Here is a 15235-nt window from a genome sequence, read left to right as displayed (position 1 = left end):
CAGGAAAGGAGGCACCCCAGAGAATGGGGTCTGAGCCAGGCTAGGAGGATGGAGGGGGCTGGGTGGAGGCTGGAAGGGCTGAGGGCCTACCCTTCTCTGTCTGCTGCCTGCAGCAGATGCAAATCAGAGTGTAGTTTAGAACAGAGAGGACAGGCACAGCGGCTCACACCTGTAATCCTAGCACTTTGGGAGGTTGAGGCCGGAGGATCACTTGAGGCCAGGAGTTCAACACCAGCCTGGGCAACATAACAAGACTTGGTCTCTTTAAAAAAAAAATTATTTGGGCGCAGGGTCATGTGCCTGTAGTCCCAGCTACCTGGGAGGCTGCGGCAGGAGGATTGCTCGAGCTCAGAAGTCTGAGGCTGCCGTGGGCTATGATGGCACCACTGCAATCTGGTTCTGGGTGGCAGAGTGAGACCCTGTCTCTGAAAAAAAAAAAAGAGAGAGAGAGAGGGAGAGAACATACTGTCATACTGTCCACCATTAGGGCTTGGTACATGAATGCATATAGTGGAAAATCATGCAGCTGTTAAATGATGATGCAGACAAATATTTATTGATATGGAAAGATGTTCACAACATATTGTTGAGTGAGAAAACCAAATTACAAAATAATTTGTACAGCATGAGCCCATTTTGAAAAACATGATTTTATATGTGTGGAAAAAATCTGGTAGTGTTTACCTCCAGGTGGCAAAATGATGGCTAATTACATTTTTTTGTATTGTTTATCTATAGTTTCTGACTTTTCTACAGTGAATATTTAATTAAAAAGATAATGAAAGTTTGGAAAACAACCATGACCAAATCTGTCTGTATCTTTGGTTCTCTGTGCAGACATCTTTAGATAGTTAAGGGTTGGCCAGGCATGATCTGTATGTACCGGTTGTACAAGTCACGCCTGTAATCCCAGGACTTTGGGAAGAAGAGGTTGGAGGGTCGCTCGAGCCCAACAGTTCGAGACCAGCCTGGGCAACATGGTGAAACCTTGTCTCTACAAAAACACAAAAATGAGCTGGGTGTGGTGGTGTACCTCTGTGGTCCCAGCTACTTGGGAGGCTGAGGTGGGTGGATTGCTTCAGCCAGGGAGGTTGAGGCTGCAGTGAGCTGTGATAGCACCACTGAACTCTAGCCTGGGCAACAGAGCAAGACCCTGTCTCAAAAAACAAAAACAAGATAGTTAAGGGTTGAGTGTGAGGAAAGGTCTGAGGGTTGAGAAGGGGTGGAGGATGCACCTGGGCCTGTGACAGGGGCCCACGGAGGTGGCTGATGGCAAGGGCTGGGGGACTCCAACTGCTGATGTTGAAACAACCTTGTGTTTCACGTACATAGGGACAGTTTACTGAGCTTCAATGACAAGCATCTCCTGCTTATCACATCTTTTCTCTCCAGGACAGCTTTGCCTTCATTTTAACTAGACTTCCCTTGAACCAAAAGGGAAGACCACACGCTGTGACTTGCTGGGCAGCCTGGAAAGGCGGGCCACTCCTAGCCACAGAGATGAGAGTTGAGACAAGAGCTCATCCCCAGGCTTCCTTTTCTATTTTGTTTATTTTATTTTTTTATTTATTGAGACAGAGTCTCACTCTGTCACCCAGGCCGGAGTGCAGTGATGCGACCTTGGCTCACTGCAGTCTCCACTTCCTGGGCTCAAGTGATCCTCCCACCTCAGCCTCCTGAATAGCTGGGACCACAGGAATGCACCACCATACCTGGCTAATTTTTTGGTTCACCACATTGCCCAGGCTGGTCTCGAACTCCTGGACTCAAGCAATCCGCCCACCTCGGCCTCCCAAAGTGCTAGGATCACACACATGAGCCACTACGCCCAGCCTTGCTCTTCCTTTAAAGCCTCCTGTCCTTCCCCAGGTCCCCAATTCATAGCAGGATCAAAGGTCATTGGGCCCTCGCCCCCTCTTCAAGATTCCCCTCCCTATGTCACTGCTCAGGCCCAGAGTCAGACGCGACTAGAGCCTAAGGGGCTCTCACCTCCCTCTCTGTGCTGGGACTCACAGAGGGGAACCTCAGCAGGCAGTCTGTCCATCACATGCCCAAATGAGGAGCATACCCTAGGTTGGGCACAGTGGCGCACAACTGTAATCCCAGCACTTTGGGAGGCTGATGTGGGAGGATCGCTTAAGCCCAAAAGTTCTAAACCAGCCTGGGTGACATGGCAAGACCCTATCTCTGCAAAAAAAGTTAAAAAATTAGCCAGGTATGGTGATGCACATCTGTAGTCCCAGCTATTCAGGAGGCTGAGGTGGGAGGATCGCTTGAGGCTGGGAGGTTGAGGCTGCAGTGAGTCGTGGTTGTACCACTGCACTCCAGCCAGGGTGACAGTGAGACCCTGTCTCAAAAGACAAAAAAAAAAAAAAAAAGAACATATCCTGGTAATATCCTGGTATGGAGTAGGGGACATTGCTCTCACAGGCTTGGGAGCCTGAGCTGGCTCTGTGAGCTGGGGAGGAGGCAGACAGCCAGGCCTTGTCTGCAAGCAAACCTGGCAGTGCTGGGCTGGCGGCCCCCCAGGGCCTCCTCTTCATGCCCAGTGAATGACTCACCTTGGCACAGACACAATGGTCGGGGTGGGCACACTGCCTGCTTCCCGCCGCACCCCAGTCCCCCTCAAATGCCTTCCGAGAAGCCCATTGAGCAGGGGGCTTGCATTGCACCCCAGCCTGACAGCCTGGCATCTTGGGATAAAAGCAGCACAGCCCCCTAGGGGCTGCCCTTGCTGTGTGGCGCCACTGGCGGTGGAGAACAAGGCTCTATTCAGCAAGTGCCCGGGAAAGGGGATCAGGGGAGGCCCAGGCATGGACAGTGGGTGGCAGGCGGGAAGAGGAGGGCTGTCTGCTTCCCAGAAGTCCAAGTACACAAATGGGTGAGGGGACTGGGCAGGGTTCTGACCCTGTGGGACCAGAGTAGAGGGCGTAGATGGACCTGAAGTCTCCAGGGACAACAGGGCCCAGGTCTCAGGCTCCCAGTTGGGCCCAGTGGCTCCTGCGTTTCCAAACCTATCCATCCCCAGAGGTCCTTCCCATCTCCCCAGGCTGATGTGTGGGAACTCGAGGAAATAAATCTCCAGTGGGAGACGGAGGGATAAAGACTCAAGCCAGCACAGCCAGCTCATGCGTAACTGCTTTGTGGAGCTGTCAAGGCCTGGGCTCTGGGAAAGAGGCACAGGGAGGCCAGGCAAGGAAGGAGTGACCCGGAGGGACAGACCCAGGGGCTAAAGTCCTGATAGGGCAAGAGAGTGCCAGCCCCCTCTTGCTCTATAAGGACCTCCACTGCCACATACAGGCCATGATTGATGCTTAGACAAAGGGCTGGTGTCCAATCCCAGCCCCCAGCCCCAGAACTCCAGGGAATGAATGGGCAGAGAGCAGGAATATGGGACATCTGTGTTCGAGGGGAGGACTCCAGGAGTCCTGGGAATGGGGCCTAGTAGGAAATGATGATATAGGCACCCCTTGAGGGTACTGAACAGGTTTGTTCTTCGCCAAATTCCCAGCATCTTGCAGGTACTTACAGCTGAGTGAAAGAAGGCCTGGGTTATGAAATCAAAAAGTTGGAAAGCAGGTCAGAGGTCATCTGGTACAGCCCTTCCTTCCTTTTTTTTCTTTTTTTCCTCTTGAGACAGGGTCTCTCTCTGTTGCCCAGGCTGGAATGGCGCAAACACAGCTCACTGCAGCCTCAACCTACTGGGCTCAAGCAATCCTCCAGCCTCAGCCTCCCAAAGTGCTTGGATTACAAGCATGAGCCACCCCACCCAGCCCTTTTCTTCCTTTTTAATTGATGCATAACGATTGTAAGTATTCATCACGGTCCAACCAACCCCTTCTTGACCCACCTTCCTAGAGAGAGGGTCCTCTTGCTTCAGTGGTCACAGCCCCAGACCCATGGTCTGGCTCCAGGCACCACCTGCCTCATGCAGGAGCTGGCGTGCCCAGGAAGCTCTGCCTCTGGGCACAGTTACCTCAATGGGGTGAGGGGAGCTCTCCCCATAGCTGGGCTGCGGCCCAACCCCACCCCCTCAGGCTATGCCAGGGGGCGTTGCCAGGGGCAGCCGGGCATCGCCAGTCCAGCCCACTCCTTCATAAAGCCCTCGCATCCCAGGAGCGAGCAGAGCCAGGGTAGGATGGAGAGGAGACGCATCACCTCCGCTGCTCGCCGCTCCTACGTCTCTTCGGGAGAGATGATGGTGGGGGGCCTGGCTCCTGGCCGCCGTCTGGGTCCTGGCACCCGCCTCTCCCTGGCTCGAATGCCCCCTCCACTCCCGACCCGGGTGGACTTCTCCCTGGCCGGAGCACTCAATGCTGGCTTCAAGGAGACCCGGGCCAGTGAGCGGGCAGAGATGATGGAGCTCAATGACCGCTTTGCCAGCTACATCGAGAAGGTTCGCTTCCTGGAACAGCAAAACAAGGCGCTGGCTGCTGAGCTGAACCAGCTGCGGGCCAAGGAGCCCACCAAGCTGGCCGACGTCTACCAGGCTGAGCTGCGAGAGCTGCGACTGCGGCTCGATCAACTCACCGCCAACAGTGCCCGGCTGGAGGTCGAGAGGGACAATCTGGCACAGGACCTGGGCACCGTGAGGCAGAAGTGAGGAGGGGATGGGGAAAGGGGGCCTTGTGAGCAGAGGGGGCTGAACCCCCGAGAGAGAGTGCCCGAGAAGTCTCAGGCAAGGGCTGAGCCTCCCTGCTCCCTGGGTCTCCCTACCTCTTGATGGGGCACTATCCTTGCACCCCAACATGATGGCAGGGACCAGAAACAGGCCCAGGACCCCAGGGATCTGATTCCCACATGCCTTCTGCCAGGGAGCCAGGGTCCCCTCAGCACCTCCCCACTGGGGAAAGCAGTGCAGGAGCGGCTGGGCCCCCAGCAGCTGGGCCCTTGCGTTTCATTCATGGCTGGGCTTTGTGACTGTGGGCAGCGAGCTCACCTATTGTGAGCCTGGGTCCATATAAAGGAGGAGTTGGAAGCAGAGAAGGTTGGTGTCCATGAGGGAGATTGGATTCTGGGGTAAAGGAAGTGAGGGAAAGAGCAGGCAAGCCTGGGTGCAGCGCACAGGTGACTGCCTGCCACCAGCTTGTGACCTCCGTCAAGTCACTTTGACTTGCACAGCTGTGAAGCGGAGCTCATAATAAAATTCATTTCAAAAGGTGGTTACCTGGGATCAGAGGAATCCCCAGGGGCATGGCGCTTCGCTGAGCTGACAGGACATGCGTGTGTGCCTTCAAGTGCAGGAGGACGTGTGTGTGTGTGTGTGTGTGTGCAGCAGTGTGTGTACGCTGGTGCATGCGCCTGTGTGAGGAGAAGCAGGTGCGCCAACCCTGATAAGGCACCTTAGTAATGAGTTAAGGCAAAAGCCCACATCTGCTCATCCTCCAGACAAGACCTCTGTCTAAGGCCCCCCAACCCTTACTCCTCCTGCTGCTCTACTGGTCCTGGGTGGGGGTGGTCTCTGTGACAGCTGCCTCCAGGGAGATTGAGGCAGGTAGCCAATGTCCTCAGAAGAGCCTGGACCCAGGAATGTGTCCCCCCACTCCAGGCTCCAGGATGAAACCAACCTGAGGCTGGAAGCCGAGAACAACCTGGCTGCCTATAGACAGGTCAGGGAGGTGGAGGGGAGGGGCAGGGGAGGGAGGCAAGGGTTCATGGCCACTCACCCAAACACAGCCCCCAAGCTCAGCCCTCCAGAGCAATGTGCTGCTCCCCACTGACCCAGAAGGAGGGGTAAGGCAAGGCTGAGCAATGGGGAGGAGGAGCCTGGGGCCCGAGTGGCCCTCTACTCCTTACCCCTCCTGCCACTCCAGGAAGCAGATGAAGCCACCCTGGCCCGTCTGGATCTGGAGAGGAAGATTGAGTCACTGGAGGAGGAGATCCGGTTCTTGAGGAAGATCCACGAGGAGGTGAGGCCAGGGCAGAGGAAGAAAAGCTCAACACAGAGACTGCAACTGAGAGAGGGAGAGACAGAGACAGAGAGGCTGTCCTGTGTCCAAGGCTTAACAGGCTTACTCCCCATCCTCCCAGTCAAGATTGGACTCCTCACCTTCCCCATCTCTTCTGCCTCCTTGGAACTTTTGTCACCACTTTGCCCTCCCTCTTCCATCTGCCTTCAGATAGACATGCGCCCCTCCCAGATAACACTCAAGCCCCTTGCAGTCTCTGAGAGACACACTCAGAGAGAGGAGAGAAACAGAGATTGGCAGGTAGAGACAGGAAATGAAAGACACAGAGAAAGGCAGTAAGGGAGACAGAAAGAGATGAGAGAACATTCTAACCCCTGGCCGAAGGGCAGGAAGAAGGGGACACGATGCTGTGAGGAACTGCAGCTGTGGCCTGTACCCTGAGGCCTGGTACCCCTTCTCTCACCCTGGCCAGGAGGTTCGGGAACTCCAGGAGCAGCTGGCCCGACAGCAGGTCCATGTGGAGCTGGACGTGGCCAAGCCAGACCTCACCGCAGCCCTGAAAGAGATCCGCACGCAGTATGAGGCAATGGCGTCCAGCAACATGCATGAAGCTGAGGAGTGGTACCGTTCCAAGGTAGCCCTGCCTGTGGGCCAGCCTGCCTCCTCTAGGCAGCCCTTCTTGCTCCATACAAGAGAATGGGGGAAGGAGGGTGGAAGAAGCTGGGAGAATATCCTCTCCAGGTGACTGACCTTCACCAGAGAAGTGAGATGACTTGCCCAGGGCCACACAGGCACTACTGCTTTCAAAAGTGCCCGTTATTATTACTGCTACTATTGCTATTAGTAGTAGTAGCTGATACTGTTCTGTGCTAAGCTCTGTGCTTTTCATGCATTACCTCACTATGAAGTAGGTGCTGTTCTTTGACAGATGAGAGAGCTGAAGTCCAGAGAGGTTAACTAATTTGCTCAAAGTCACACAGCTCCTAAGTGGTAGAGTTGGATTTCCAACTCTAGCCCATCTCACTTGGGAGCCTGCATTCCATGCCTCTGCCAGTCTGTTTTGGGTTACTGAGCCTCTACCGTATGCCAGGCACCCCCTCAGGACACAGAGAGGTGTCTGAGCTGGAAGGTGTGATGTTGACGTGCACCCAAACATAGTGCCGGTAGAGAACACCACAGCTCGGAGCTTATATGTAGTGTGGGAGCCAGGTAAGACGCTGTAGGTGGGGCATTTGGGCTAGGCAGGACAGGCAGGCTGTGGACAGGAAGAGAAGAAGGGAGGGCCATTTCTGGTGGAGGACAGAGCCTGGAGTCAGAAAAGCACAGAGAGGCAGAGCCCGAAGATGCTGGCCTAGCCAGCGCACCTAGCTGAGGAGTGTAAGTAGTAGAAGCCACTGGCGTCTGAGCAGGGTGAAGGCCCAATGGAGCTGGGAGGACCTCCCTGCAGTGGGGGGAGAAAGGGCTATTAGAACCCAGGGTGAGGCCAGGCATGGTGGCTCACACCTGTAATCCCAGCACTTTGGGAGGCCGAGGCAGGCGGATCACCTGAGGTCAGCAGTTCAAGACTAGCCTGGCTGATATGGTGAAACCCTGTCTCTACTAAAAATACAAAAATTAGCCGGGCGCGGTGGCGGGCGCCTGTAGTCCCAGCCACACGGGAGGCTGAGGCAGGAGAATGGCGTGAACTCGGGAGGCGGAGCTGTGAGTGGAGTGAGTGGAGTGGAGTGAGTGGAGTGGAGATCGCGCCACCGCACTCCAGCCTGGGAGACAGAGCGAGACTCGGTCTCAAAAAAAAAAAAAAAAGAAAAAACAAAACAAAACAAAATTAGCCGGGCGCGGAGGCACACACCTGTGTAATCCCAGCTACTTGGGAGGCTGGGGCAGAAGAATTGCTTGAACCTGGGAGACAGAGGTTGCAGTGACCCGAAATTGTGCCACTGCACTCCAACCTGGACTACAAGAGGAGACTCCGTCTCAAAAAAAAAAAACAAAAAAACACCCAGGGCTTCGCTCGCCGAAACCCACTGTCCACTGTGGCAGACGACAGCGTTCGGTCCCACAGATACAGCTGTCAGTGTGGAAGGTTCTGGATTCTGTGGCACTATTCATTCATTCGCTTGCTGACCAAGTGTTGTGCTAAGTGCTGAGGTCTGGCAGCCGCTACCTTGCCCGCATCCATGGGTCACAGTTGTTGGGAAAAGTCCCAGCCAGGGCCAACGTCCTGGGGTTGACTGGGGTGCTGGTCACCTCCCTGATTTTCCAGAGCCTGTGCCTGCCCATGGGCCCACACAGTCCCCTATATGTGTCCTCCACCCGCAGCCCCGCGGCCCCAGGCCGCCCTCAGTCTATGGCCCCTCTCCCCATCTAGTTTGCAGACCTGACAGACGCTGCTGCCCGCAACGCGGAGCTGCTCCGCCAGGCCAAGCACGAGGCCAACGACTACCGGCGCCAGTTGCAGTCCTTGACCTGCGACCTGGAGTCTCTGCGAGGCACGGTGAGCGCGGCCAGGGCAGGACGGGGACAGGCGGAGCGGGGACGGCCACCCCAGGAGATGCCAGGGGAGAAGGACCGGGGCGAGGACCCGGGTCGAGGGCGGGGCCCGAACGTTACTCCCGGGCTAGAGGAGGGGCCTGGGGCCGGGGGCGGGGCCTGGAAGCCTCGCCAAGTCGGGTGGGGCTCCGCGGGACTGGCCTGCTCCATCCCACAGAACGAGTCCCTGGAGAGGCAGATGCGCGAGCAGGAGGAGCGCCACGCGCGGGAGGCGGCCAGTTACCAAGAGGCGCTGGCGCGGCTGGAGGAAGAGGGGCAGAGCCTCAAGGACGAGATGGCCCGCCACTTGCAGGAGTACCAGGAGCTGCTCAACGTCAAGCTGGCCCTGGACATCGAGATCGCCACCTACAGGAAGCTGCTGGAGGGCGAGGAGAACCGGTGAGCCCTGATCACAGCCCTGGGGACGTCTCCCTGTGGCCTCTCCGTAGAGCTCCCCTTGCCCCCTTCAGAGACTGAGTCTTTTTCAGCCTTGTGTCCAGATCCCTTCCCACCTCAATGCCCAGCACAGTGCCTGCCTCACACACAGCAGGCAGTCACTAGATGTTTGATGAATGAATGGATGGATGGATTCAACCAATATTGAATAGGCCTCAAGGCCAAGGACTTGGGTCACCCTCCAAACTAAGAGGCTTACTCCCCATCCTCCCAGCCAAGATTGGACTCCGCACCTCACCCATTTCTTCTGCCTCCTTGGAACGTTTTTCACCACTTTCTCCTCCCTCTTCCATCTTCCTTCAGATAGACGTGCGCCCCTCCCAGATAACACTCAAGCCCCTTGCAGGCTTTTGGAATTCCAGATATCATGTTGGCTGCTGGGGAAAGCTAGGAGATGGAGTTAGACTTTCCTGGCAACGAAAAGGGTGTTTAAGTTGTCATGATGGCCCTGGACCAAGACCCAGCCTAGGGGTGTCCCAGGCAGCCTGGGCAGCCCTTTCCCTCTGCTTTCTTTCAGGATCACCATTCCTGTGCAGACCTTCTCCAACCTGCAGATCCGAGGTCAGTAGAGCAGGGTCTCGTGGGAAGGGCACTGGAGTCCTGCCCCCTCCTCCAGGGCCTGTAGGTTGCTCCGGACTGGGACTGAGGACCAGGGCAAAGGGATCCACGCTCTCCCTGGGGGCCTTCGTGACACTGCAGCGCTCCTAGCCAGAGCCTATCATCCCAGGGTACTTCTAGGCGAGGCTTGCCGCTGCCCCTGTCCTGCTAGGCCCTGGGTCCCTCTTCCCCTCCCTGCACCCCATTCCACAGCAGAACTGGGTGAGATCTCGACATCTGCCCTGTCTGCAGATCCCTGAGCAAGCACTGCCCTTCTGAGTGTTTTCTGTTTTTGTTTTTTTAACTGCTTGTCACTACAGGGGGCAAAAGCACCAAAGACGGGGAAAATCACAAGGTCACAAGACATCTCAAAAGCCTCACAATACGAGTTATACCAATACAGGCTCACCAGATTGTAAATGGAGCACCGCCAGCTCGCGGTTAGCTGCCTGCCTCTCAGACACGGCGCTTTGCCCAGCTTGACAGGGAGTGAGCCTAACGCACCTCATCCTCCTAATCCTACTGAGCTCCCTCCTCCCAGGGTTCCCCTAAAGGGCCTGGACTGCAACATTTTCCCAGGAACCGCAGTGCCCAGGCCAGGACGCGGTACAGAGTAATTTACATTAAACCGACAGAGCTGGTTAGTGGTAAAGGTGGTGAGTCCTTGGGTGCGCAGCTGAGCTGCTCCAGGGCCTCTGAGCAAGCAGCAGCCTCTGTCTCACCTCTTCCCGTCACTGGGAGGGCCCCTTGGGTCTCGCTGTGCCTGAGGGCCAGGCTCTCTGCTTTATTCTTTCATCCCTGAGGCTCCATGGCTCAGCTCAGTGCTGACTCAGTCCAGAGGATTTTTCCCTCAGGACCGCTGCTCTTGCAGTGAATACAGTTTTATGTTCCCTGCTCTTAATGTTAAATATTAGTGAATGTGACATGTTATATTTTTCCCTCTGAGGCGGGGGGAAGAGCTAAATTACTTTTTACTTGCATGTGGCCCTCAAATGATTCTTAGCTAAAGAACAAAATTCCTTTTCTTCTGGGCTAGAATATTTAGGACCACTAGATATGCATGACCCAGGGCTTAATTCAGCATCAGAAAGGTTAACCAGGCTGACTAGTAGAGGTAACACTGCCAAATCCCAGATAGTCGCAGGTCACTAAGGTACAGATAAGTGGCAGAGAGAAGTAGGAAAGAGGAAAGGGGACAGGAAAGGGACCTATGTGTATTGAGCGCTAATATGTGCCATATGTTTAACAGCCTTTATTTTAGTTAATTGTCTCCTCTCTCCCACCTACAGAAGTAGGCCCCATCATCCTTATTTTACAGATGAGGAACCTGAGGCTGGGAGAGGTCAATTAACTTGCCCAGAGTCATGTGGCTGGTTGGTGGCTAAGTTGGGACTTCTTTTTTTTTTTTTTTTCTTTTTGAGATGGAGTCTCACTCTGTCGCCCAGGCTAGAGTGCAGTGGCTGAATCTCAGTTCACTGCAAGCTCTGCTTCCCGGGTTTACACCATTCTCCTGCCTCAGCCTCCCGAGTAGCTGGGACTATAGGCGCCCGCCACCTCGCCTGGCTAGTTTTTTTTTGTATTTTTTAGTAGAGACGGGGTTTCACTGTGTTAGCCAGGATGGTCTCGATCTCCTGACCTCGTGATCCACCTGTCTCGGCCTCCCAAAGTGCTGGGATTACAGGCTTGAGCCACCGCGCCCGGCCAAGTTGGGACTTCTTGAGCTCTGGTCTCCTGATTCCTTCCCTCCCCTCCCCTCCCCTTCCTTCCTTCCACAGAGCATCCCTCTGTCACCCAGGCTGGAGTACAGTGGTGCAATCTTGACTCACTGCAACCTCCACCTCCCAGGTTCAAGCAATTCTTGGGCCTCAATCTCCTGAGTAGTGGGGATTACAGGTGTGAGCCACCACACCGGGATAATTTTTCTTTCTTTCTTTCTTTTTTCTTTTCTTCTTCTTTTTTTTTTGAAACAGAGTCTTACTCTGTTGCTCAGACTGGAGTGCAGTGGTGTGATCTCAGCTCACTGCAACCTCCGCCTCCCAGGTTCAAGTGATTCTCCTGTGTCAGCCTCCTGAGTAGCTGGAACTACAGGCACCCGTCACTATACCCGGCTAATTTTTGTATTTTTAGTAGAGACAGGGTTTCACCATATTGGTCAGGCTGGTCTCGAACTCCTGACCTCAGGCGATCCACCTGCCTAGGTTTCCCAAAGTGCTGGGATTACAGGTGTGAGCTACCATGCCTGGCCTATTTTTTGTATTTTTAGTAGAGGTTTCACCATGTTGGCCAGGGTAGTCTCAGACTCCTGGCCTCAGGTGATCCATCCGTCTTGGCCTCCCAAAGTGCTGGCATTACAGGCGTGAGCCACCACGCCCCGCCTGGTCTCCTGATTTCAAAGCCTGTATGTCCTTCCTCGATGCCGTGCTGGATTTTCAGAAACCCAGGTGCCAGGCCAGGGCTTGCAGAGGGGCTGAAATGAAGCCAGGCCAGAAGACAGAGCAGCCAGGACTCAAACTGGACAGAGCAGCCAGGACTTGGGCAGCAGCACTATTGGGATTTGGGGGCTCTCCAGCCCGTTTGGAAGAGCCTAGGCTCTCTCTGCCCAGTTGCATAGGTTCTCATACTCATGATGGGGGGGGTGCGATGGGGAAGCTGGGCATGGGAGAGGATGACTCACGCCCTGAAAGTCCATGAGAGGCCTCTTCTCCTCACATCTGCAGAAACCAGCCTGGACACCAAGTCTGTGTCAGAAGGCCACCTCAAGAGGAACATCGTGGTGAAGACCGTGGAGATGCGGGATGGAGAGGTACAGAGGGATTCAGGCCCAGTCAGGCTCTGGCTGGCCCCAGGGATTTTCAAGGCCAGGCCGTGGAGGAAAGCCTGGGACTGGCACATAGAAGGTCCCCAGTAACTCCCAGGAGCCCCCCAAGGAATTCTGGAGGAGAGCAAGGAACCTGAATGTAATTCCGTTTCCTCAGTCCCTCCATAGGCTGTTCTAAGGGCAGCCTTGGTACGAAAGCCACTAGATTGGGTCCCAACACACGCTGTCTCTTTCTCACCCTCAAACCCGGGGGCCTGGCTTGCCAGGGATAAAAAGAGAATTAAGGTTAGCAGCTTTCACTTCCAACTCTAGCGGAGACAGTTGGAGATGGGGACGGCTTTCCATTTCCAGCTTAGTAAAAGGAAACTACCAGGGGAATGGGAAGAGGGGATTTGGCGTATCCCCCAGGCCACTTCAACCACAGTGGGAGCTCATCTTACTGCAGCAGCTTACTACGTGCCAGGCACGATGCTAAATGCTTTCCCAGTGTTATCTCACCACCCACTCTGACCACCACGCAAGGCAGCTGTGGTTACTGTCAAGAAAAGAAAGACCTGGGAAGCGGGGGACTTGCCCAAGGTTACACAGCTTCATGGTGGTGGACCTGGGGTCTGCGTGAACTCCTAACTGTTGCACTGTGCATGTTCCCTGTCCCCTGCAGGTCATTAAGGAGTCCAAGCAGGAGCACAAGGATGTGATGTGAGGCAGGACCCACCTGGTGGCCTCTGCCCCATCTCATGAGGAGCCCGAGCAGAAGCAGGATAGTTGCTCCGCCTCTGCTGGTGCATTTCCCCACACCTGAGCTCCCCGCCACCCCAGCTGCTCCCCTCCCTCCTCTATCCCTAGGCCAGCTTGCTGCCCTAGGCTCCGTCAGTATTAGGCCTGCCAGACGGCACCCACCCAGCACCCAGCAACTCCAACTAACAAGAAACTCACCCCCAAGGGGCAGTCTGGAGGGGCATAGCCAGCAGCTTGGGTTAGAATGAGGAGGAAGGAGAGAAGGGGAGGAGGGTGGGGGGGGACCTACTACATCGCCCTCCACATCCCTGATACCTGTTGTTATGGAAACTGTTGCCAGAGCTGGAGGTTCTCTCAGGGTATCTGGGAACTGTGCCTTTGAGTTTCCTCAGGCTGCTGGAGGAAAACTGAGACTCAGACAGGAAAGGGAAGGCCCCACAGACAAGGTATCTCTGGCCAGAGGCTTGTTTTGTTTTTTGGTTTTTATGAGGCGAGGTCTCCTATGCTGCCCAGGCTGACCTTGAACTCCTGGGCTCAAGCAGTCTTCCCACCTCAGCCTCCTGTGTAGCTGGGATTACAGGCTCGAGCCACCATGCCCAGCTCAGAGGGTTGCTCTTCTAGACTGACCCTGATCAGTCTAAGATGGGTGGGGATGTCCTGCCACATGGGGCAGTCACCTGCCCAGATCCCAGAGGGACCTCCTGAGTGATGACTCAAGTGTCTCAGTCCACCTGAGCTGCCATCCAGGGACCCTGTCTGTGGGCGTGCTGTGGGCAGGTGGGAGCTTGATTCTCAGCACTTGGGGGATCTGTCGTGTACGTGGAGAGGGATGGGGTGCTGGGAGGGATACAGGGGGGCTGCCTGGTCCCCAGTGGTGGGTACAGAGAGGTCAAGCCCAGGAGGACTGCCCCGTGCAGACTGGAAGGGATGCTGGTAGAGATGGTGGAGGAGGCAATTGGGATGGCGCTAGGCATCCAAGTAGGGGTTGTGGGTGACCAGTTGCACTTGGCCTCTGGGTTGTGGGAATTAAGGAAGTGACTTATCCTCTTGAAGATGCTGAAAAAGGAGAGAAAGGGGATGTATCCATGGGGGCAGGGCATGACTTTGTTCCAGTTCTAAAGGCCTCTTCCTTGCTGTGTCATCCCAGGCCACCCCAGCCTCTGAGCCCCTGGGACTGCTGCTTCTTGACCCCAGTAAGCCACTGCCACACGTCTGACCCTCTCCACCCCATAGCGAGCGGCTGCTTTTCCCTAAGCCAAGGGCCTCTTGCGGTCCCTTCTTACTCACACACAAAATGTACCCAGTATTTTAGGTAGTGCCATATTTTACAATTTGTAAAACAAGCACGAGCAAAATGAAGACACTGGTTCATATTCCTGCAGCCTGGAGGCCGGGTGCTCAGGGCTGACATGTCCACCCCAGTGCACCCACTCTGCTTTTTAACTGGGCAGACTGGTAAGCAGACTGGTGGGATCTGTGCCCAGAAATGGGACTGGGAGGGCCCACTTCAGGGTTCTCCTCTCCCCTCTAAGGCTGAAGAAGGGTCCTTCCCCCTCCCCAAGACTTGGTGTCCTTTCCCTCCACTCCTTCCTGCCACCTGCTGCTGCTGCTGCTGCTAATCTTCAGGGCACTGCTGCTGCCTTTAGTCGCTGAGGAAAAATAAAGACACATGCTGCGCCCTTCCCCAGAGTGGACTCGGATCTGTTTATGAGAGGGTGGGACTGGGGCCAAGATGTAAACTTTGACAAGACCAACTCACTTCCTATTACTGATCATCTCTGGAGCCCATGCCCTCACCAAATCCCACCCGCAGCCAAAGAGGACATACAGCAGCTCCCTCCACTCTCTTCCTCCTTCCTTTCCCTGCTACCTGCAACTCAACCAGTACAATCCTCAGAGGCAAGAAAGTAAAGCAGCTCAAACACGATTCAACACTGCTCAGTGTTTACCACTGGATAAATCTGAGTTCACGCCTTCCTTCTCTGACCTAAGTGTGAAGTCAGGAAACACGTGTACCCTAACTACTTCCATCCTGACCTCAGTCCCCAATCTCCCACCAGCCTCAAGCCTCTCCACTTCTCAGATCAGGCCCCAGACCTGCCCATGAAAATGGGGAGCAGGCTATAACTAACAGATTTGTCCGCATGTTCCTACCACACGTCCCACCCCAAGGTACCCACCCAGAGAC

General features: G+C 55.2%; 1 protein-coding gene across 2 annotated transcripts; it reads left to right on the top strand.

Moving 5' to 3' along the window:
- The first annotated feature begins 4113 nt into the window (after positions 1-4113).
- Positions 4114-14729, top strand: GFA (glial fibrillary acidic protein). Of its 2 annotated transcripts, XM_011719296.3 has the most exons (10): positions 4114-4599; positions 5549-5609; positions 5814-5909; positions 6382-6543; positions 8278-8403; positions 8617-8837; positions 9412-9455; positions 9812-9931; positions 12209-12294; positions 12971-14729. In XM_011719296.3, the coding sequence occupies exons 1-10, from the start codon at positions 4139-4141 to the stop codon at positions 13010-13012; spliced, it is 1419 nt and encodes a 472-aa protein (XP_011717598.2). In that variant the 5' UTR covers positions 4114-4138; the 3' UTR covers positions 13013-14729. The 2 variants fall into 2 exon arrangements, with proteins under 2 accessions (XP_011717598.2, XP_011717608.2); XM_011719306.3 differs by lacking the exon at positions 9812-9931.
- Positions 14730-15235: the final 506 nt, after the last annotated feature.

This window comes from Macaca nemestrina, chromosome 17, assembly GCF_043159975.1.
Source record: "Macaca nemestrina isolate mMacNem1 chromosome 17, mMacNem.hap1, whole genome shotgun sequence".
Taxonomy (NCBI): Eukaryota; Metazoa; Chordata; class Mammalia; order Primates; family Cercopithecidae; genus Macaca; species Macaca nemestrina.
The sequence above is the reverse complement of the archived record's forward strand: the minus strand, read 5'-3'. Positions and strand labels throughout refer to the sequence as shown.